General features: G+C 40.5%; 2 protein-coding genes across 2 annotated transcripts in view; one reads left to right on the top strand and one right to left on the bottom strand.

The window, feature by feature from the left end:
* NVL (nuclear VCP like) overlaps window positions 1-12,847 on the top strand; it is a 49,244-nt gene extending 36,397 nt beyond the window's left edge. Inside the window, exons 21-23 of the mRNA XM_067292913.1 lie at window positions 919-1,007; window positions 4,881-4,951; window positions 6,832-12,847. Of these exons, the coding sequence (XP_067149014.1) occupies window positions 919-1,007; window positions 4,881-4,951; window positions 6,832-6,876 (205 nt within the window). The 3' untranslated portion in view covers window positions 6,877-12,847. The remainder of the gene's footprint in view (window positions 1-918; window positions 1,008-4,880; window positions 4,952-6,831) is intronic.
* An 82-nt stretch (window positions 12,848-12,929) lies between these two features.
* DEGS1 (delta 4-desaturase, sphingolipid 1) lies at window positions 12,930-17,367 on the bottom strand. The gene is made up of 3 exons (XM_067292914.1): window positions 17,194-17,367; window positions 15,592-16,334; window positions 12,930-13,501 (listed from the first exon to the last, which is right to left on the bottom strand). Exons 1-3 carry the CDS (start codon window positions 17,273-17,275, stop codon window positions 13,355-13,357), a joined length of 972 nt encoding a protein of 323 aa, XP_067149015.1. The 5' UTR covers window positions 17,276-17,367; the 3' UTR covers window positions 12,930-13,354.
* Window positions 17,368-21,842: the final 4,475 nt, after the last annotated feature.

Raw genomic sequence — 21,842 nt, 5'->3', positions numbered from 1 at the left:
GAGTGATGCCATTTGCATCTTTCATAAGATTGACACCAGAAAAGTGTATTGTGTTCCCACCAAGTGGCACAATATTACTCAGTTGTTTGGCATTTTGGAGGATGCTGGGTGGGCTTTTGCCTCTTCCCTTGCTCCTTATGCATTTGGTTTTAATCTGAGGCTAAAATCTGTCCTTGGAGGACTTTACTCTGTAATAAAGGTTGCAGCATCAGGTAGTCCTCAGACCTCTTCCCCGTGTTCTTAAGATGAACCTTTATGACAGCACAACCTCCCTTGTCATCTTTTACCCTCTTTCATTTTCCCTTGGAGCGCACAGTAGGTTTGCTCTGCTCTCTCACTCTGTTGGGGAGGGAAGAAGGCTGCTGTGTATAGGAAGGGAAAGGGAAGTGTGGCCCACTGTTGCTGCAGAGACCCTGTACCTAGCTCTGGAGCTAAGTGCTGGGGGTGAAGACAGAAGTAGAGTGGGATGGGCCATGCAGAGAGGTATGGTAAAACTAGTATCATGAATATCGTTATAGTATCTGCACCACTTTTTGTATCAGCTGGTACTCCATACGTTTAGGATTGTGGTTAGTACTTTGGTATGTTATTGCCTTTTCTTGGTCAGCCTGCCTATTATTCTTCTCTTTGTGTCCGGTTTCTCTGGCATTCTAAATGATTTCTGACTCCTAATTTAATACCTAGAGTACTTTATATGCTATTAAAGTGGAACTGCTGTAATCATTTGATTTTTTTCAAATGTTTTTTAATCGTTTAATAATTTGTTGCGAGGTTTTGAAGTGTTTTTCCCCAAAATTCCCTTGCCTTTAGTCTTTTATCATCATTTGTATCGATTATAGTCTCTTGCCTCTGTATGTGCCAGCAGCCAAAGATGGGAGAAAATTATCCTAAAATAACCTATTTTGTTTGTGTCTGTAGGGGGGCAGACCTTTCCGCTCTAGTGCGTGAAGCTTCAATTTGTGCCTTGAGACAGGAAATGGCCCTGCAGAATAGCAAAAGCAAGAAAGGTAAGAAAGCTTTACAAAAACCTTAATGGAACAGTGAGAAGATAAATGGAATGTAAAGTGCTTGAGGTAGTTTAAAACAAACATAAAGGCATGTGTGCTGTATATAAATCACTGATGATTTCTGAGCCAAACAAAAATGAAGTCAGAGGTTTGTTTCAAGAACATGTAAGAATCTTTGAAGTAGAGGTAGGTGAGAGTACAGGGAAAAAATGGCTATGCTGGAGTTTTAGCATAAATTTTTTACTAAAAGAATTGAACCTTGAACCTTTTAACCTTGAAGAAAAGTTAATGTTAAATGGCATTATAAATTGAAAATGTATATACTATAGATCGAATACTTTTACGCCTAATTTTCACATAATTATAACAGCCTAATAAGCTCCTTCTTAAGAGTAAAGTAACAAAAGAAATTACTGGAAAATGAGCAGTATATATTCTCTCTCTCTCTCTCTCTCTCTCTCTCCACTGCTCATTTTCCAGTAATTTCTTTTGTTACTTCACTCTTAAGTCAAAATGCAAACTAAGGTGGAATTGTGACTTTTCAGATGGTGTCCTTGGAAAATATATCAAGCTTCTAATATGATTCTGATTTCTAACAACCACATGAGTTTTAATGGCTTTGAAACATTCTTTTTGATCTAGCAGGTATCCAGTCTCATCTGTCTTTAACAGCAGCAGAATGTTTGTATTTCCATTAAGAGTGAGCTGGTGTGTTCCTTTAGGTGGGGAGGGGAAGAAACAAACTATAAAACCTTCATTGTTGTTTGACTTGGCTACCCATTTTCCTGCAGATAAGAAATGCAGTAAAAGCTCTTGATTTGAGATGGAAATTCCTGAATCGAATCTGATGCATTTTGAATAATTATAAAAGTGAACAGGATAAATACAAAGATATTAATCTCTTGAATTCAGCCTTCCAGTTTAAGGTTGCAGCCTGACCTAGTTGTAGTATGGATTTGTCAGCTGGCAACAGATCCATAATGTGTGCGCAGGTTGATCTGCATGTTTGTGGCAGCTATTTGTTTGGGATGCCCTTGTTTTTGTATTTCCAAGAGGTCAGCCCTGACTAATATGGAAATGTGTAAGGCAGTTTCCACTTTGAAACCTTTTTCATTTGTATTTTCAAAGGTAGTGTACATACAGACTGGAGAATTTCTTGCTTCTGTGTCCCCACAGGACATGCACAACTGACTCCCCTCCCATGCTGTGTACATGATCATAGACGGGTGGTGCATGTGCCACAGCACAGTTCCTTTGCATATCCTAGCTGAGATCAGGGCTGTTCGTTACTATGCTGTAGAAACTATCACAACCCCCTTGTTGTACCTACTTTTTCCTTCTGGAGTAAACTTAATGTTTTGTTGTTTTTACGGCAGGGTTTTGCTTTAGGTTTATTTGAAGGATTTTTTTTTTATATAGTGAAAATGGAAAGGTATCCTTTTTGTGATGTCTCTTATAAGAATCCATAAGTTCTGCTTCTAGCTTGAACAGTGTTGAGAGACCTGAACACATTGTGACTGTAGCCTAGGAGATGCCAGATATTCCACTCAGTCGGGGCGGGGAACCAACTCAACTTTCTAACAAAGACTGGACAGATTTTAAGTTTTGAGGTCCCCTCTGGAGCTCCTAATCATTACCCTAGAATTTGACTGTCAGAAGTGTTCAGTATTATTTGCAAACTTAGAGCTTTCACTGGTGGCTCTATTGTCTGGGTCATTGATGAAGATACTGAATAAAACTGGTCCCAGCACCAATCCCTGAGTGGGACCCCACTTCTGACTCTTCCCTATCCTGAAAAGGGATAAAATTAAAGTCTTACCTTTCAGTTCATATCCTTTAGTCAGCTTTTAGTCCATAGAAGGATCTTTCCTGCAATTCTGGGAAGTTCTCCAATCTACCAGTCCTCTGGTGGCTGTAACAATAGGTTACAAGATTTGTCCAGCAGCTCTGCAGTTTCATAGCCAAGTTCCCTCAGAACCCTTGGGTGAACACCTTCTGGTCCTGGTGACTCACTGTTAACACCCCTTCTGACTTATCTTAGGTTAATACTTCCTGAATATTTACTTCAAAGTAATCTAGCTTCAAAGGATATACAGGGTATGAGAACTTTGTAACATCTTCAGCTGTAAAGACCAATTTAGTTCAGTGAACTTTAACTTTGATTTTGCTATTTTAATGAAAATAATAGTTACAGGATATCTGCTCTTGTGTTCTGTATCTTCAATCTCTATCTTCAATTTAGTGCTCTTGATGTAGTCTTCTGCTATGTTTAGAGCAGCAGAACTTAACAGTTTTTGTTAATTTAAACTCACAAAAATCAAATATATCAACAAGGAGTCTTGGTTAACAGTTCTTTAATGTCCGCATATCCTTTTCACATTACAAACAGTACATACCTCTGGAAGCAAAAAGTGTCTTAATGGAATTCATAAAAAATATGCACCAAAATCTCTAAAGAGATACCTTTGTTTATCTCCTCCAGTATAGCTGACACCTGTGCATGATACTGTTATTGTACTGCTTCTGTGTATCACAGAATGGTTGAGGTTGGAAGGGACCTCTGTAGACGATCTAGTCCAACCCCCTGCTCAAGCAGGGTCACCTAGAGCACGTTGCACAGGATCCTGTCCAGGCGGGTTTTGAATATCTCCAAGGATGGAGACTCCACAACCTGTCCGGGCAACCTGTTCTGGTGCTCTGTTACCCTTGCAGTAAAGAAGTTTTTCCTCATGTTCAGAGGGACCTTCCTGTGTTTCAGTTTGTGCCCGTTGCCTCTTGTCCTATTGCTAGGCACCACTGAGAAGAGCCTGGCCCCATCCTCTTTACACCTTCCCTTCGGATACTTATACACATTGATAAGATACCTCCTCAGTCTTCTCTTCTCCAGGCTGAAGAGTCCCAGCTCTCTCAGCCTTTCCTCATAGGAGAGATGCTCCAGTCCCTTAATCATCTTAGTAGCCCTTCTCTGGACTCACTCCAGTAGCTCCGTGTCTCTCTCGTATTGGGGAGCCCAGCACTGGACAGTACTCCAGACGCAGCCTCACCAGGGCTGAATAGAGGGGAAATATAGCAGTGGTATTTTGGGATTCTTATGTCTAGGCTAAACAAGGTACTTGCTTGTGAGAACAGAGAAATCTATACTTTATTTGAGGTATGCTTACACATTAGTAGACTTCTGAGGAGAAAGGAAAAGAAAAAAAAACCTGCTGCACAAGTATGATTAGAAATAATTACTGTGGATGGCTGCATAAGGAAAAAAGGGATATGGAAAAACTTAAAGATGGGCAATTGAAAAAGTGAAGACAAAACTTTCATTGCATCTGGATAATGCCAAACAAGGGGCTGATATGAACTGAATTATTTAGGAATTGAACATCCTGCAGTGAAATGGGGATGATACAAAAGGTTTTCTAGGTATCTATTAAAAAACACTCTGTAGGGACATTTAGCATTAAAAGTGTACAGAAAATAAAGCCCCAAACTGGAAGCAACGGAACTTGAGAAATTCACTTCCCAAAGGGTAAAGGTACTTGAATTCTAATGGGATTTGATGTAAGCTGTAGTTAACTCAGTATCTTTGAAAATGAAATTCCTAATCTGCAGGTGAAAACATTAATACAAAAAAAAATTAAACAAAAGTACTTTGGCATAAGGTACAGGTTAAGAAGTTGCCTAAGATCACAGACAGGAGCCTACATTAAAAGTAATATAAAACTTCAGGTGTTCATGACACTAGTTAGATTTCATACAAAAGACTGTAGCACATACAGTTAGGTTTCATGAATGTTTGCTTGAAATATGTGCAAAAGAAATCACTTGATTGTCACTTGCTCGCAATTTCATATAGTAATTTATTGTGCTTTGTTCTTTAAGGAGAAATCAAGATTTGCCATAAACACTTCGAAGAAGCTTTTAGGAAAGTGAAATCCTCAGTATCAAAAAAGGTGAGAAAAGTTTCAAGTAAGAAAGACTGGTCCCTTCTGGAAAGGATACTCTATACTAGTGACTGGTTGGAATAATTAAGGTTAGAGTATACTTATATATGTGTGAAACAATAGCCCTACTTCTGCTTTTAAAAAAAAAAGCTTTTCACAAGTTTAGAAACTAAAGTTTCCATTTTCAGCTGCAGATGACACATAGCAACATTCTGGGTAGACTGATTATCATGCTGTCAAGGTTATCTTTAGGTTTAGCATCTTGGACTTTTCATTGACATTTTCAGATTAAGTTACTGACCTGGCTCTAACCTCTGTCACCTGTGGAATTTTCAGTTAAAAGTAAGGGCCTTTAGACTGTGCCTCACTTTGCCTCCACCTTTTGTCCTCCATTTGTATGTGTCACTCAAAGATGCTCAGTCATTTCTGTTAATGTACAAAAGATAAGACTTAATTCTGAGATAAGACATAAAAAAACACTTTATCATTTTAGTAACTTAAACAGTCTTTCCATGATTTGCATTTGTAAAGGAGGTTTGTGTTTTAAGTCACTTTATGGCCTGTTCTTTTTACTGCCTGGAAGGTAAGCTCTTCAGTCATTTCAGTTGCTATCATGGAGAAGTTACCAAATGTGGCAGTTGTGCTGCAGAGCTTCTCTACGTATAAGTTTCTATGACAGTATATTTTAGTCAAAATACATTAATATGTTCACTTTGAACACTAGCCAGAGGAAGGATAACTATTCCCTTTCAGTATTATTACATAAGTGTTGATGGTCACCTGGACTTTAAAAATAATTTAAAGGTGATCTTTGACTCAAAGTCCCTTGAAAAGTCCCACATTCCCTGTCTCTTTCCCTGCCCCCACCCTTTGCTAATCACTGAGAAAGTTGTTCAGGAACAACAGATGAGCACTTACACACCTCCTCTAACACAGCAATGACTGGTAAGTATTAGGACATATTCTCTCTGTCTTTTAAGAGTTAACCAGAAATGTCATTCTGCACCTCAAAGACAGTTTAAATATTACATGTCTCAGAGCCCCATATTTCAATTAAATTCATCTGGAGAATTTTCAGTTAAATATTTTGAAATATCTTTTGGAGTACAAGATACTCGTCTCCCATTTTGAGTTGCTACTTCTTGTCTGGCAGACAAGTCTGATATGACAAAACAAAAACTCTACATGCATTCTCCTGTCAAGATCAGAAACCACAAAAAGCTGCATCTCACTGATTCAGTGCTTCATTTAAACTTCTTACTCTTCTTTTCCCTCCCATACACACCTCGGGTTTCAGTTGGCTTGCTTTGGCTTAATTGGTTGATAGATTTGAGAGAAATCAAAGTAAGTTCTTCTAAAGCTAGGGACAGATACCATCTTTTCTATTCAGTTTTGTCAGTGGAAGCTAATGTCCCAAATTGCTCACTTCCTCAAAACTGTCATTTTGAGTGACTTATGAAAAGGATTAAGGAACAGTTACAGTTAAATGAGCTAGATTGTATACAAATGTGAATAGTAGATCTTTGTAAAGTAGGCTTATTTTTGCAGAAGCAGATAGGGGAGTACCTCCACTGACAAATAAGGCAGTAGCTTTTTAGTGAAACTTTTCTAAGCCTAGAATGGTAGTATGAGGTATAAGAGCTCTGGCACAAAGGCTTTTGTTGATTATATATTGCTGGTGACTGTTACCAGAGAACCTTATTTATGGGAGGGAGGGAGTGTTGCCTCTAATTAGCTTTTTGTTTCTAACTATTTCTGAAGAAGAAATATAGCTAGTGGTTTGCATAGCTGGTTTATTTCATTTTCTCATTAACATATGTAAAGTCACAATACTGCATTTATTTTTACTGTCTGCTGAAGTCTCTCCTCTCTTATCTTGGCACTGTTAGGATCAAATAATGTATGAAGAACTGCGTCAGTCACTGCACAGATGATACATTTGGACAATTCCCCAAAGAGACTTACTGTACATTGGTGGAGAATTTCATAATACCTGTGCCTGATTTCAAGAGAAGCTGTACCAGATCTTTGACTTTTTAATCTGCACCTGAAAAAAGGTCATTGTAACCTACTGCTCTAAGCCATCCTTAATTTAACTACTTCCAGAATAAGAGGTAGGGGAAAAAAAACAAAACAACAACAAACTTTCTATTTCTGCTTATCACTATTTTGGCTAAAAATAAATGGTTTTAACCCTAAAGATTTAATATCATTTTGATTATAATATTTGGTGCCCTTAATCAGAGATCCTTCAGAGACAGAGAGGCTAACTCTTCAAAATGTTACTTTGCTCAAATACCTGTTTTTAGCTGTAAATGAAAATAGCTGTGTTTTCAGGAACAAGGACTCTTAAGAATTATTGCAAGAACAGAGCTGAGAGACTAGATTAGGAAAGTGCTACACTGTTATCATTCCTTTAATCATGCCTTTCCCAAATATGACAACACATGATGATTGTGCCATAGTAGGTTCTCAGAGTTTAAAACTTCCTTTTACCTTATCAAAAGAAACCAGCCTGAGATGGCAGGCTGTTTTAATGTAACCTAAGAGAATAAAGCTTGGAAATCTGAGGAATGTTAGTATATGATTTAATGGCATCTATGAAAATTTAGAGTTACCTAACAAGCTGGTTTTTAATTCTTAAAATAGGATTTTTGTTGTTGCAGTTTTTGTCTATTACTGATTTGAATTTCTTAACACTGTTTTGACAAATGCTCTAGAGAGAGGAAAATCTTAATATTCTAAGAAGCAGACCAAGTAAGAGCCTCAAGCTGAGATTTTTCCCCAAAAGCTGTTAATAGTGATGTATTAGCCCACAACCAAGAAAAATGATCTTAGTTTGTAAAAGTAAACTTTAAAACTTAATGAATCTAAAAAGAATGAGGTGAGGTTTTTTTTTTTTAAACAATATACAACAGATTTTCAGATTTGCTTGGTTACTGATGTATTTAAAATGCTGCCAAGAATCAGCCTGATTGATTGATAGTATTTTTCAGTATGTTCTTCATCAGATGCATTTATTTTTATTTGCTCTTGCAGTAAGGTCATAATACAGAGAGCTGCATTTTTCTGTAATACAAGGAATTCCATCTTGGAAAGAGGGTCATAACATACTTCCCAGAATGCTGATGCTGGATCTCAATTAAGACAAAACACTGTGCTACAGATATTGGGCAACCAGCTTCTGAAACCCAGAAGCCTTCATGCATTTTTACTGTTGTCATTTTAAGGAGTTCTTTAATTGTGCTTTAAGCAGCTCTTCTAAGTAATCTCAGTTGCAATCCTTGATCAGCATTATTCTTCCTAAAAGCAGTACAAGCATCAGAAAAGGAAAGGGATTTTTTTTGCTAGCAAGTTACATAGTTTTAAGTTTGGTAGCACTGAATTTCAAATACTTTTTAAACCAGCAATATTTCCATGTAAAAACAGTAAAAGTTTTTGTAAGCAAAAATTTGCTTCGGTAAGCATCTCCCCTACTTACTTTAATGCTCAGAGGAAGGAGATTACTTAGTCTCCTATTCAAATCTGATTTTTGTCAGCATAAAGTTATAACTGATTTAATATAACAGATTGCCATGAATTCAAAGTTTGACTGGTTGTGACCTTGAACAACCTGATCTAACTTCAAAAATGGCTTTGCTTTGAGTGGGAGACTGAGATGACTTCTAGCGGTCCCGTTCAACCTAGATTATTCTATGAATTGTGTCAAGAGACAGACTAGAGTATCTGCCTACACAGCTGAACTCTAGCTGACTGTTCACACAAGAAGTGCTGCACCCACGCTGCTGCTTTCTTGTGGGAAATTCTGCTTAGACTACACTAGTCATGATAAAAACTTCATAAGAGAGAACGCAAGATAACTTGTGCTTGTACACAGAAAACAAACATTACTTTAAGGAATAAGACTTCATATAATGCAGAGACCACAACTTTGTTCTGCAAATGCAGCTACCTCCTTCCTAACAGACATGCCTAGAGGAAGTTCCCCCTCTAGTCATCTTGTTTCTGTTGGGACAAGATCAAGAAATTGTTCAGCATGTCATTCCTCTCCCCCCTTTCCGGAGGCTAGCCATGCATCTGAATCACAATAATGATTCTGTACTTAAGCATAAGGTAGAGGGCAGAGGCAGTGCAGGGAGCTGTCAGCAGAGGAGAAAAGACACCCCCCCAGTGCTGTCTTCATCACTGGCTGAACATTCAACATTTCTTCAACATTTTTGTCCTCACTGAAGTCTTGTGTACCATTGCAGGTTTGATTATGAAATGGAGGGTTTAACAGAGAAGAGAGATAGATAGTCGCATATGCGGAGTGGCAGGTTGCTGTATGCTGCATATCTACATTGTAGAGACACACCTATTCATCAGATGATTGTTTTCCTGGGACCTTGTACAAGTAGAAGCAATCTTGGCATATCCAGAAGAGGCTGTGCTTTGCAATATGTAAGCTAAAACAGCAGAATTTGCTTTGCTGCAAGTCTTCCTAATCCAACAGGATTAGTACAGCAGCTTGGAACTTCATGCACAGCATTGACATTTTAAGCAGAAGAGTGTGGTCACTGACAAGTGAGCAGCGTAACACTACATTATTGGCTGGTGGAATTCTAAAGCTGTTTTCTTACTGTAGCACTTGCATCTGATACTAGAATACACACCAAGGAAGCAGAGGTGCACCACTGAGCTCATTCTCTAACACAGTGACTTTACCTAGAACAGATCAATTTCTCAGCATTTGTAATTTTTTTTTTTTGTTTAGTTGCTTGGTGGCTGCAGAAGTACTTAAAGACAGATATAGAAGCAGAAGTCATAGCTACTTTTCAGCTGACCTGTGGTTCTAGGTGAAGACTTGCCTGGATCCAAAAAACCAGAGTTGTACAAGCAAGAAATGTGTACCCCTTCAACACATGATAATTGGCCACTGTTCTGGAGCAGACTGGTTCAACAGCAAAACAAGAATGCCAGAGGCAGAACTTGTTTTGAAAGAGGAATATATCCACACCTGTCTTTTAGGAAAACTCATGCCTAGTATGATCAGACTCCAAGATGCACTGCTTATTCCACTTGAGCAATTTCAAATAATTAGGGGGTAAAAGTCACAGAAGGCAGTTTATGCTGAAAACTGCAAGTTACTTTGAAAGCCCTGAAGGGGATTCAGAACCCTAAACAATTACAGCAAAAATACTTGATGTACCTAACACAGTTGACCTAGTCAGCTGTGTTTTGACAGTTAAACTCCAGGCTGATTTCACATAAAGAAAGGGGAGGATGGGTCCCCCTGAGAAACTAGTAAGATGCATTAGTCACACAAGAAGGATTAAACCCTAACAAGCATGTAAAGGACAAAGTTAGCTAACTCCATCTGAATCTGATTTTAAAAAAGTGGCAGTTAAGTCAGTCAGGGTCCTTAATGCCCTTAGGTTCAGTTTGTTCATCACTGGTTAGTCAGAGCTTCCTCCAAATTTCAGATCAAGTATTAACAAAAAATATATATATACACACACACACAAAGCTGTTTCTGCCAGGTACATTTTAGTAGCATTAATGAAATCACTTTTAAGGAATTAAATAGTTAACTAGGTTCTGTATGTATGAACAACTAAGGTTTTTATTAATATATTTTTGTGCCATGCCTTTAGACTGAACACCCTTTAAGAAGCATGACTGCAAAAAGTTACTTGTTTAGAATGTATCAAACACAACAAGTCAAGCACTACAGCTGGCCTATATTCCTTTTGCCAGTTGTTCAGAGGTGTTCCTAACTCCCTTTAAGAATAAAACAATGTTGCAGTATAGGTACCTATCTTTCAAATGATCTGCTTCTAGCAAGAATCCCTACTCCAAAAGTTAGATAAGGCTTCTTACATAATGCATAGGAATTAGATGCCCAAGAATGGTACTTACCAGTGCCTGCAAGAATGAGAACAGAGTTCAGTTCCAAAGATAGCTTCTACTGGCAAAGACTAACCTAGTCTAATAGATGCTCTCCAATAGGTAGCCATTAGCACACATTTCAGGAAGAATATGACAAGACAGGTATCTCCCTCAGAATTCCCTACTTTACTGCTCTTAGTGATAACACTGTGCTTTCATTCAGAGAGGGAAGTTCAGTCAGAATAACATAAAATCAATGTTTTGTTTTTAAAAAAAGAGAAGCAGCAACTCCAGGCCTGTTCAGAAGCAGGAATTCATACTTGTGCTGTCCTTTGGGGGTGATAGTAAGGGGCATCAGTGATTCCATGATGTAGGTAACTAAGCCTAAGGACAAAATTTTAACTCAAAGCCCTCAGTTATGCTGAATGAATACCTAAGATAGCTAGAAGCTAGAACTGAGAAATAAAGTGGCTATAAAGGTTACTTTTGGAGGCTTTCCATACTTCATTCAGCTATGGTAAGTCTTCACTGAAGAGTGTTACTGTTATTCACTTCTTAAATTAGGGACAGCCATGCAGAAGGGACTTAGATGCTTAAAAAGTTGCAAATCAGTTTAAGTCTTTCAAACGCTGGTTTTCTTCCAAGTAGAAAGTAAAGGCAGTGATTCTTTACAGTTCATTCCACAACACTATTCAAGAGGACAGGTCTACTTGCATCTGCTTTCATAATACTAAATTCCTCTAAAACCTTAAGCCCTTCAGCATTAGGGGACCAGTCAAAAATCCACCCAATGTTACTTTTTAATCTTTGCTTTTAATTAGATTTTAAAATATTGGATAAAGTATACTTTGACATTACATCTCCCCTGAGCAATATATGCTGGCTAGCTACCATGTCACTGGCATGATAATGAAGTCACTTTAAGTGGCTGGCACACTTTCATGAGACTATTTATACCATTTCTATTGCTTAGCTACAGATAAGGGCCCAGACTTTAAACAAAAAGCAAACAAAACCCCCCAGCAACACATTGAAGACAGAATTGCAGTCAAGCAAGGGTTAGGATGTCATAACACATTCTTCTCTGGCACTCAGCTTCTTCCAAGACTTGAAGAAATACAAGAGTTAAGGCATCTAAAAATTAAGTTACTTACAGCAGACCAGTACAGCAGATAAGTTGACAGCCTTCACCAGACTCCATCTTTTAGGTAAGTGAAGAACATACCACAGAATCACCATTTGATATTTAAGGGAGTTTTGTACCAGTCTGACAGCTTAAAGCCAATGTATTGGCTAATAGAGGGCAAAAATACTGGGCTGACATGTGCAGAGGTTCTTCAGTGCTCAGCAAGTCTATCTATTATCTGTTCCAATATAAAAACTTTAACAGGAAATTCAGTGGTATCATGGCTCTGCTCTCACCACATTTTAATATGCAAGACCAGTGTTTATGTAGGGTACTGTAGGTTTAAAAAAATTTAAAAACAAGATCATTTAGCAACACCGTTCTATGTACACAAATGACTGACATGCCTAAAAGCTACAGTTGCCAACACTTGTAGCTAGCATTGTTTACCAGAACAGTATCTGCTTCAGTTGATTAAGTTTTCCCCACACAAGCCAGATTTCCAAACAAGAAGAAATATTAGAGTTCATTTGAAGCCGTGGTAACAGTAGAACCAACTAGGACAAGCCTACTCATTTTTCTTTGCAGATCACAAGAAACTCCAAACCTTAGCAACAAGGTTTTTTCCAGTCTGCAAAAGCCTAATGAGTTACAGCAAGTTGCCTAGTGGGCTTACACAATAAGAGTCTAAATACTAGTTGCTGCTGAGTTGTATGCTAACACATGCAGCTGAGGAAGTAGGTGGGGACCCACAAAGCTAAAGATACCTCTGAATTCCCTACTCTTTTACGTAGTCACACAAACCATCTAGATTATGCCAGTTTCAAAGTGATGGATTGCTCCTCTAAGGTGCTTTCAGTAGCACAGGTGGAACACATTCAAGTAATGCTTTAAGGGACATGTTACTTTTTTTTTTAAAAAAAAGGTAGTTTGAAATATTTGTGCAAATTTTGTTCTCCCACCCTTGGGTTAGGAAGCAAGTTCAACAGAAGATTTAAGTTAACAAATCATGTTAGTTTAGAATTAACAGGTTAAGTACAGCATTTATCACTACAGTTAAATAAGAGCACATTTGTGGGCAGTGTACTACATTAAGAACTTTTTACTATTTTAGAGTCATACATATTTTGTACAGATTTAACACCTGCCAAAGTAAATCCTGTAACAAAGTGATTTAGTATTATGCATATAACACTGATCCTTAGGCAAACATATATACATTAAAACAATGAATCTAAAGACTGCTAGGAATGTTATAGCTGGTAGTAGTCTACTTTGTTGCCAAGTCCTTAAGGATGCATTGCTATGTTGCTGTAGATCTTAATTCAGGGTATAGGTGAACATCTTTAGCAAGAGACTTTTTACCAGCCACTTTAAAGCAAACAGACATTTCAAAGTTTTTTTTGGTTGCCAGAAGTTTAATCTTGTTTCACTTCACCCTTTAATTGCCTTTTCATGCGTGAATATGGGCTGATTGTATCATCCATCACGAAGTCATAAAGCACTCTTATCCAAGAGTTGTATTGGGGCAGGTTGTCATAGTATTCAGCTGCTATTTTCTTCACCTGAAGAGAGATAGGAGGTTCATTTACTATTTTAGTTCCTATTATGACAACTTCTACAAGCTTCAACCTGTATCTTAACATGGAGCACTAGAAGTTTCTCTTTAGAAGTTATACTTTAAAAAAAAAAACAAACCTTCTACTGGTACTACAATGTGAAAATTTCTTGGAGGAAAAACCAACTTCTTGGTTATTCAGTAAAATTCATGTGAGGCTTGGAAGCTGCAGAAGCTAACTACAACTCAGCTAGAACACTGAAGTCCATGCACTGCTACTTGCAGAATGATGTAGCTCACTGACTCAGAAAGCAAGTAATTTGGATTGCTAGTGGAAGCAAGACTTAATTCAGAGCTGAGTCATATTGATATGAGTATCATTAGATATGTAAAATTAACAGTTGCTTTTAACAGCTATTTTTACATGTAGTTTCAAACCTCAGCACTCAGGGAAAAAACAACTAACTTCTGAGGACAAGCACTAAAGAATGAACATAAACAGCTTGCAAAGACTTCAATCCTAGATGTGCAGTCTGACTATACCATCTTTCCTTAAACCAAGAGTGCTGGAATTTCCCTCAGATATCATTACTGGTGATATTTAACACCAAACATCCAAAGCCTTGGAAAAAATCTGAACAAATCTATATGTTAATCTGTATAAGCAACAGTTTTGCTAAATAATCCAGATATTTGCATGCTTGGTTAGGAGCTGAATGATGACAGGAGTCAAAATTATACATAGTCAGTATACTTTTTCAACAGTATTTTCATCTGACCAGTATCTCAGCTGGAATCAAGTGTTCAGTACTTCAGTGATCTTTAGCATACAGCATAGCAGAGTCCAGTCCAATCAAATTAACTACACTGTTCTAAAAGAAGGCTTTGTTTTCTTATCAACTGTGATTAACAGCCCTGAAGAGCTATTTTTTAATCTCTGCAATTAAATAATAAGAAAAAAAAATCATTCTCTATTGAGAACTTAAGCAGGGACACATGACATGAAAGCCAGGTTTACCAGCACAGATCTAGGTATCAAAGGTAGCTTCAAACAACTTCAGCTGCACTTGAAAGCTGAAGTCCATGAATAAGAGATTTTCTCCCCCCCCCCCCCCCCAAGTCTCTACAAATGAATTACAGAATTTGACTGCCCTGCCAAGGAAATGCTGGAGGGAGGGATTTCTTCTACCATTCCACCACTGATTACAGAAGTGTGGCAATTTAAGTTTAGAGTACATCAAAAGGAGAAGCTTACCAGGTCTCACCATTACTGAGTACAGTAACAAAGCTGCAAGACCAACACTTTGACTGCTGTCAAACTGACAATTTAGTGTGTGATGAAAAATACTTTTCACTGAAGGTAAGTTTTAGGTGTACTCTGGAAACCTGGGCTGTCATACTCCAACTGGGAAACATGTATACAAGGACTGAACTCCTGATTAAAAGAAACCAGGGAAAGAAAGCAGCTTGAAAGCCATGTATGCCACTCATGCAGACATAACATGTCTAAGTCTTATCTTGGAAGCTGTGTCAGTGTAGTACAGCTGATACTTGTTTAGAGTTCAGAGATCCTCAGTAGAGAAAACTGAGCTGCTCCAGAATAGAAAGCATTTGTCAGCAGTACAACAAACATCAGCAATACCTCAAACCTTCTCTTTTCTTGAATAAGTGACCATGCATCAATGATTAAAAAAAGTGAAGGATAAGCATGCATTACCATATTTTACATAAGATTTCAAGAACAGAGGGAGCCGACAAACCTCTGTAGGTTATCTGCAACTTAACTAGTTTCATACATACGTCCAAAGTGAAAAAAACACTGAAGGCTAGTTGTAATCAGAGAACTAGAAGTTAGTGCAAAAAATAAAGAGGGTAAAACCATATGTGTTTCCTCCCATTTCCCTTTATGGGAGAGGCTACAGCAGGAAGCACATTAGTAAATCTATTCAGGGTACTACTAAAGCAGTAATTCCCCCTTATTCAACTTACTACTACAAAAGCACGAAAATTTCTAACTTCCAATCTTTAACTTTTGAGGGTTTGCTAATAATATTCTACCAGTTAGAGTAGGGCTTAGTTTAAGAAAAGTAAACTTACCAGTGGAAGGCTCTTGCCAGGAATATTGGGAAAGTCATGGTGTTCATTGTGATAGCCAACATTAAAAGTGAGCAAGTTAAGTGGCCCATAATAGGAATAAGTTTCATGTCCCTTTAAAAACATGTAATGTTCAGCTATGAAGTGTCCTGAAATTGGGTGCAACCCAAGTCCAAGTACTGAACCTGCAAGCATGTAACAAACTGATTTGACTCCCCATAAGTAGTATATCACGACATCGAAAGAAAACTGAGCCAACAGGTTGATGATTTCCAGGCGAGTGATTGGTTTGGGGTTGATGCAGAGAGGCCTAATCGCATAGAAAAGAGGCTGCAGAACAATCCACATGAACTTCCTAAAACGAGTGCAGAAAAACCAGCCTTCAAAGTTGGTAGGAATGTCCACGTCAATGCCGTCACCCCCTAAGTAACGATGATGATCCATGTGGTATCTCTTGAAGGAGATGGAGTATGGGATACCAAGAGGGAGGTTGGCAAATATTCCAAACCACCGGTTCCACATTGCTTTGTTGTTGCCAAAGGCACTATTGTGAGAGATCTCATGAATAGCCAGAGTCATGGAGTGGCTAATACAGCTTCCAAAAACATATGCCCAGAACATTACCCATTTCCAGTCCAAGTCTTTAACTAGATAAAATGCAACCAGCTGCGCAAGAACCATCAGCACAACCACCCAGATCAAATTGCTGTCTGGCTTCATCAATGCTTTTATCTCTGGATGTTTAGCTATATGGGAGAGAATTAAATGAAAATTAATTAGATGCAAGCTCTCCTCACAGTCAAGCATCTTAGATTAAGAAAGTGTACCTAGTCAGCTCTTTACCTCCCAATCAGGTTTTATTTACAATGGGAATGAAAATGCACTGCCTTTCCACCTGTGACAATTTATTGTTCTAAAGGATTCATTACAATTAAATCCTTTCAGCATTTTTATGTCATCCAGCAGCTAGACATTTATAATGACAAGTACCAATATCCCTCCCGGCCTATCTAGGAACAAAATGAACCGAGAAGCCCCAAGGTAACCCAGACGTTCAAGCGGCATCAAGTCCGTTTCAGCCGTTCGATTTGAAAGCGTTGCTATTTACCAATACTCGAGTGCCCAGACGATCTCTACACGCGATCCCCGATCCATCTATAAGAACAGCAGGCGCCTGCCAAGCACCTAGCGCGTTTTGCGCCCGCATAAAGCCCGGCAGGAGCCGCCGCCGGCGGCCAGGAAGGCGAAGGAAGCGGCCGGCGAGGAGCGGCGCGGCGCCTCGCGGTTCGGCTCTGCCCCGCCGCCCGCCGCCTCGCAGCCCGCCCGCCGCCGCGGCCCTCCCGCGCCTCCCCTCCCCCCGCCAGCGCCGCCAGGGCGGCGGCGCCGCCTCCCGCCTCCGCGGCCCCCTCGCCGGCCCGGCAGCGGCTTCGCCGCCGCCTCCGCCCCTCGCGGGTGCCGGGCAGGGCCGCGCCGGGCCCGCCGCCGCCGCCGCCGCGCCGGCCTCGGCTCCTTCCCCGCCGCCGCCACTGCGGCCGCGCCGGCCCCGGCAGCCATTTTGCGGGGATCCCCCCGCCACGCAGCCGCCCCGAGGCGCCGCCGCCTCACCCAAGATCTCCTTGCGGCGGTCAGCGTGCGGCTGGTCCGTGTAGACCCACTCGAAGTCATCCCGAGCCACGGTGTTGCCCATCCCGGCGGCGGTGCGGTGCGGAACCGCGCCTCGCTCAACCCAGCCCGAGCGGACCCGCCGCCAGCAGCCCCCCGCGGCACCGCCGAGCCGCCGCTTATAGCGACCGGGGGGCGGGGCGCGGCGCCGCCGGCCTCCCGCCCCCGCGCCCTCCCCGCTCCCGATTGGCTGCTTGCGCTGTCACGGCGATGACTTGCCCCGCCCCCTCCCTCCCCCCTCCCCCCCCCCCCCCCCCCCGCTTTTTAAATTTTATTTGATTTTTCTCTTTGTGTTCGCGGCTGCGGCCGTTTGTGGCGGTTGAGCGCTGCGGTTCCTCGGGCCGCTCGGCCGGCGGGGACGGGCCGGCGGCGCGGAGGGCCGTGAAGCCGTTGGCGGAGGGCCGAGGCGGCCGGGCCGGGCCGGGCCGGGCGGCCCGAAGGGCGGATGGTGCCGCGGGAGCGCGAGGCCCGGCCGCGGCCCCCGCTTCCGCCGCAGGGAAGGAGGGAAGGAGGGCGGGCGGCGCGCGCCTCCCCCCGCGCAGGGCGCGTGCAGGGCGCCGCCGGGGCCGCGGCGTGTGCTGAAGGCCGCGGAGGCCGGGCGGCGGGCTGACGTGTCGGGCACGAGCGGCGGGGGAATTTTAAAGCTGCTGGAGTCAAACTGTGAGAAGGTCGTTGCGGCGTGGCACCGTCAGTGAGGCCAGGGGGAGCTCGGATGGGGAAGTTGTCTGCATTATTAATTTTCCATAATGCCGCATGCGTGATTAATTTTTAAGAAATTTGAGAAAATTCTTAGCTTGTAATTCTAGCTTTACTTTGGGGAGTCATCCAGCACCATAACGTTATGGAAAGCCTCCTTCTCTCCCAATCCAATAATGCAAAATGATAGAAGGGAGAGCACAGACTGTCTTGCAAGAAACTGGACTAATGAAGCCTTACAAATTTAAATTTCACCTAAACTACTTCCACAGCCGTATTTCCTGCCCTGCTCCACCCAGCACCGACGACTTTCTGACTGGGAAGAGCTGCATGCCACAGCAGGTCTGGAGCTGCACATCCGACGGATCGTGTCCGGGGCAGACCAGGATCTTTCACGCTTGAGTCCTGCCTGCCTTTCCCTCACTGAAAATACTGACTGGATCCCACTCTTCCACCCAGCTGCTAACTTTAATGAAGTTTGTAGGCATTTAACTATCTGTGAGATTTCTACCCCTTATCCATTGCATGGACAATGTGTTCAAAAGTCATGGGCAGACAGCACGGCCTCACGTGACTCATTTTCTTCTGAAGGAAGACTGAAAATAGAAACAGCATGTTACAGCAGCTGAATATGGTGGCTCTTTTAAAAATACTTTTTCCTCCCAAAAGTAAACGATGTGGCTGTAAGGATTAGCTATCATTTGGCCAAAATACTAATTTCTATAGACTGCCTAAAGATATTTAACTGCTATTCAAAATGCCTACACCAAGGTCTGTTTTCTTCACTTCTTGTGATGATATAAGATATTTTAAGAACTTGACAATCTCCTCTATAAGTACTAAACTCAATCTTTTCCTGCACCTATTTTCATATAATATTTCCTGTGGGCATTTCAGTTACAAAGATTATTTTATGTAGAAGTTGAATGCTTGGGATGTTATTTGTCCATAAAGCCACTCAAATGAAAATACATCAATAGTAGTGTTAAAAACAATAGAAAAAGTTATCACAAAGTTACACGTTATCTATTAAATTCATGTGATACGGATATCTCAAGGGTCATGATGAATCACGTAAAATTTATTAATAACAACCACCAATAATAAAAGGCTTATATGTACTAGCTGCCAAAAGCCCCATGTGCAATTGTGCAAACACAAAGGAAATACAATCCCCACCTTGAAAATGTTACAATCTGAAGTAATGGACAAAGCACAGGAACTATAAAACATAACAGTTTGGTAATATTTTTGTTTACATGCATTTTTGAATGTATGCATATTAGGAGGGGATTAGTAGTAAAAAAGGAGCAAGTAGAGAATACATGGAAAATAAGACTATTCACAGCTTTTCCCTGCTTAGTCACACAATCTGAATTTTGTACTTTTTGAGGACAGGTGCAGCCTAGGATTTCAAATCTTACCTCACACAGAGGTAAAATAGTTTTGTTTTGTTTTTTTTGGTAGCAGTGCAGAAGCTGTCTGAAAAGTTGCCAGGATCAGAAGTGTTTCACTCAACTGCACTCTAAACACTGTACATTATATTTCTGAAAATGTTCCCCTCTTGTTGTAGTTCAAATATTAGCACTGCTGTCCATCACTGCACCAAAGACCTTCTCATCCATTGGTGTGATCCTGCCAAAAGAGCGAGTGCATCTACTGCTAGGAAAGGTTGCAGCTGGTCACTAGGAGCACTGGAGGAAAGGCCTAAGACCAGAGTTCAGTAGACAGAGGCAGATTTCCTGCACTGCAGATGTGCATGTTTGCAAACAATCACAAGTTTCAGTATGGTAATTAAACAAAAGATCCCAGATTTATAAACTAAACATGCCATTATCAGCCAAACAACGCTTAAACAACAGAAAAATATTAAATGGGAAGGTGTTGGGAAATGTAATTGCCCAAGGGTAAGAGAATTCCTTGAGGTGCAGCTAAGTTTGTTGTTCCTATTTAATCACTGAGTCTTCATGGTTTAAGCAGTTCATGTAACAAATCCAGATTTATCAGGTCTTCAGGAAGCTAACAGTTTTTGTATCTGACATTTCCCCTTCAGAAGACAAGTAGATCCAAGACTTCAGTATGACTTCAGCTGGCACAAGGCTAGAACACGAATCCTAGAGCGTTCAGTCGCACGTTAACTGGATCTGGCAGTATGTTGCTGTTTAAGCAGGGAAGTGAAGCCCAGCTCTGGAAGAGCAGAGAGCACACTGACAAATGAGCTGGTCCAGGTACAGTGCAAAGCAGTACAGGAACGGCACTGCAGAGTACCAGAACAGTGCACAACTCGCAGACACATTACCATAAAATACTCCAAACAATTTACTGCTGAATCTAAGAATAATCTATCACTGTAAATTGCCCATTACTTTCTTAGAACCAGCAGGAGCACCAAGGAATTATGTAATTTTCTGCCTGTCTGAAGACAGGTATGATTACATCCTAAGCCATCCTGTTTTCAAGAGGCCCTTGGTGCTGAAAATGCCTTAAGCAATCTTAGTGCTTACCTATAGCTGTTACAAGATCTCAGTAAGGACAACTAAGGTTCTGTCCAATACAGTCTTACTTTTTATTTTAAGAAATTTTGTGAAGACATCCTCATTAATATTAATGAACTTTTACTATGAAGTTAATGTGCTATGCTGCGAGTATCAGATATTTAAGAATCTACCATTAGTTTCTATCTGTTCTTCAATCTGAGAAATTTCTCTTGTTAAGCAGGTCATCTTTCTCACTTCAGGGCTTCCACCTATTGCATTCTGTGAGCCCCGGTTCAGAAGGTGCTTGCATACTGCATTTACATATACTCATACAAAAATCACAAGTTGTTGAATTTGGGGAGTGAGAGGTGATTGCAAACAGCTTTGCCCTCAAAAAAGTACCACTGCGCAGCATTTAGAGTGTCTTGATACCGTTTTCACCATACTCATTAGATACACTATAGACTTCTGATTTTTACAGACTTTTGAAAAAAAAAGGAGAGCCTACTATGAAGCAAAAAGCAGTTTGTGAAGGAAGCTGCTGTTTTTAGAAAAAGTAAAAGAAGCTACAAAAGAAGGAACATTAGTCTCAGTATTAGAAACAGTTTTAAGCTATGTTAAGATAGTAACTACAGAAGATTGTGTCTAGCTGTACTATCACTTTCTCTTTCACTCTGAGCTGTTTAGTTTTAGCCCTTGATAGACGTACAAAAACTGAACAACACCAAGTGACAGCTGTTTGCAAATACAATGGTTTTTGGTATAACTTTATAAGCTACATCTTAGTCTCACTAGTTTGAGGTTCTCCCTTAAACGGCCTAATCTAACACTGTACTTTTCAGTGTTGGTATACTAAGCAATGTAAACTTGCATAGAAATTTATAAATTCAGAAGTGATTTAGCTTTACTTCAGCCTGTTTGTCAATTTGTTTATATATAGCAAAATGCATCTTTTTTATTTTAGGGACAATATGATGTCAAAGTTAACACTGCAGCTATTTTCTCAAAACTATTAGTTCGTTCTGTTTTCTACATTCTATCCCACTGACACATACTCGTCTGAAAGTCCTTCCAGGGCCAGCTGATCAGTACTGATCCCTCCCTCTCTCCCTCCCCAGGAAGTTGTGTAGCTCTGTTGTATCCTTGGCTTTTCTTGAAGCTTGCAGCCCTCCCTCCTCCCCATTAAGCTTGGTGGGCCTGGTTCAATTTTACTGTACTTGGCAGCATGCAGAGGGTCAGGATGCACCTGCTAACTTGCAGCACATGCTACTTCCTTGAGCTCAAGGTTCCAACTTGGCACTGTTCACAGAGAATATTTCATATCACAGTAGGCTATTCTTCTCTCCATCTCAGTGTACACATAGCTAGAGATTCACCGACATAAATAAATGCTACGCCTAATTAACCTAAAAACTATTC

The sequence above is a fragment of the Apteryx mantelli genome, chromosome 3, assembly GCF_036417845.1.
Source record: "Apteryx mantelli isolate bAptMan1 chromosome 3, bAptMan1.hap1, whole genome shotgun sequence".
Lineage (NCBI taxonomy): Eukaryota > Metazoa > Chordata > Aves > Apterygiformes > Apterygidae > Apteryx > Apteryx mantelli.
This window is presented reverse-complemented; position numbering and strand designations above follow the sequence as displayed.

Excerpts from the sequence above, each read along its gene's own strand:
- DEGS1 (XM_067292914.1), bottom strand. The coding sequence starts at position 17,275 with ATGGGCAACACCGTGGCTCGGGATGACTTCGAGTGGGTCTACACGGAC. Across the intron at positions 16,335-17,193 it reads CCGCCGCAAGGAGATCTTGG|CTAAACATCCAGAGATAAAA; the intron begins GTGAGGCGGCGG and ends TCTCCCATATAG. Across the intron at positions 13,502-15,591 it reads CTGGCAAGAGCCTTCCACTG|GTGAAGAAAATAGCAGCTGA; the intron begins GTAAGTTTACTT and ends ATCTCTCTTCAG.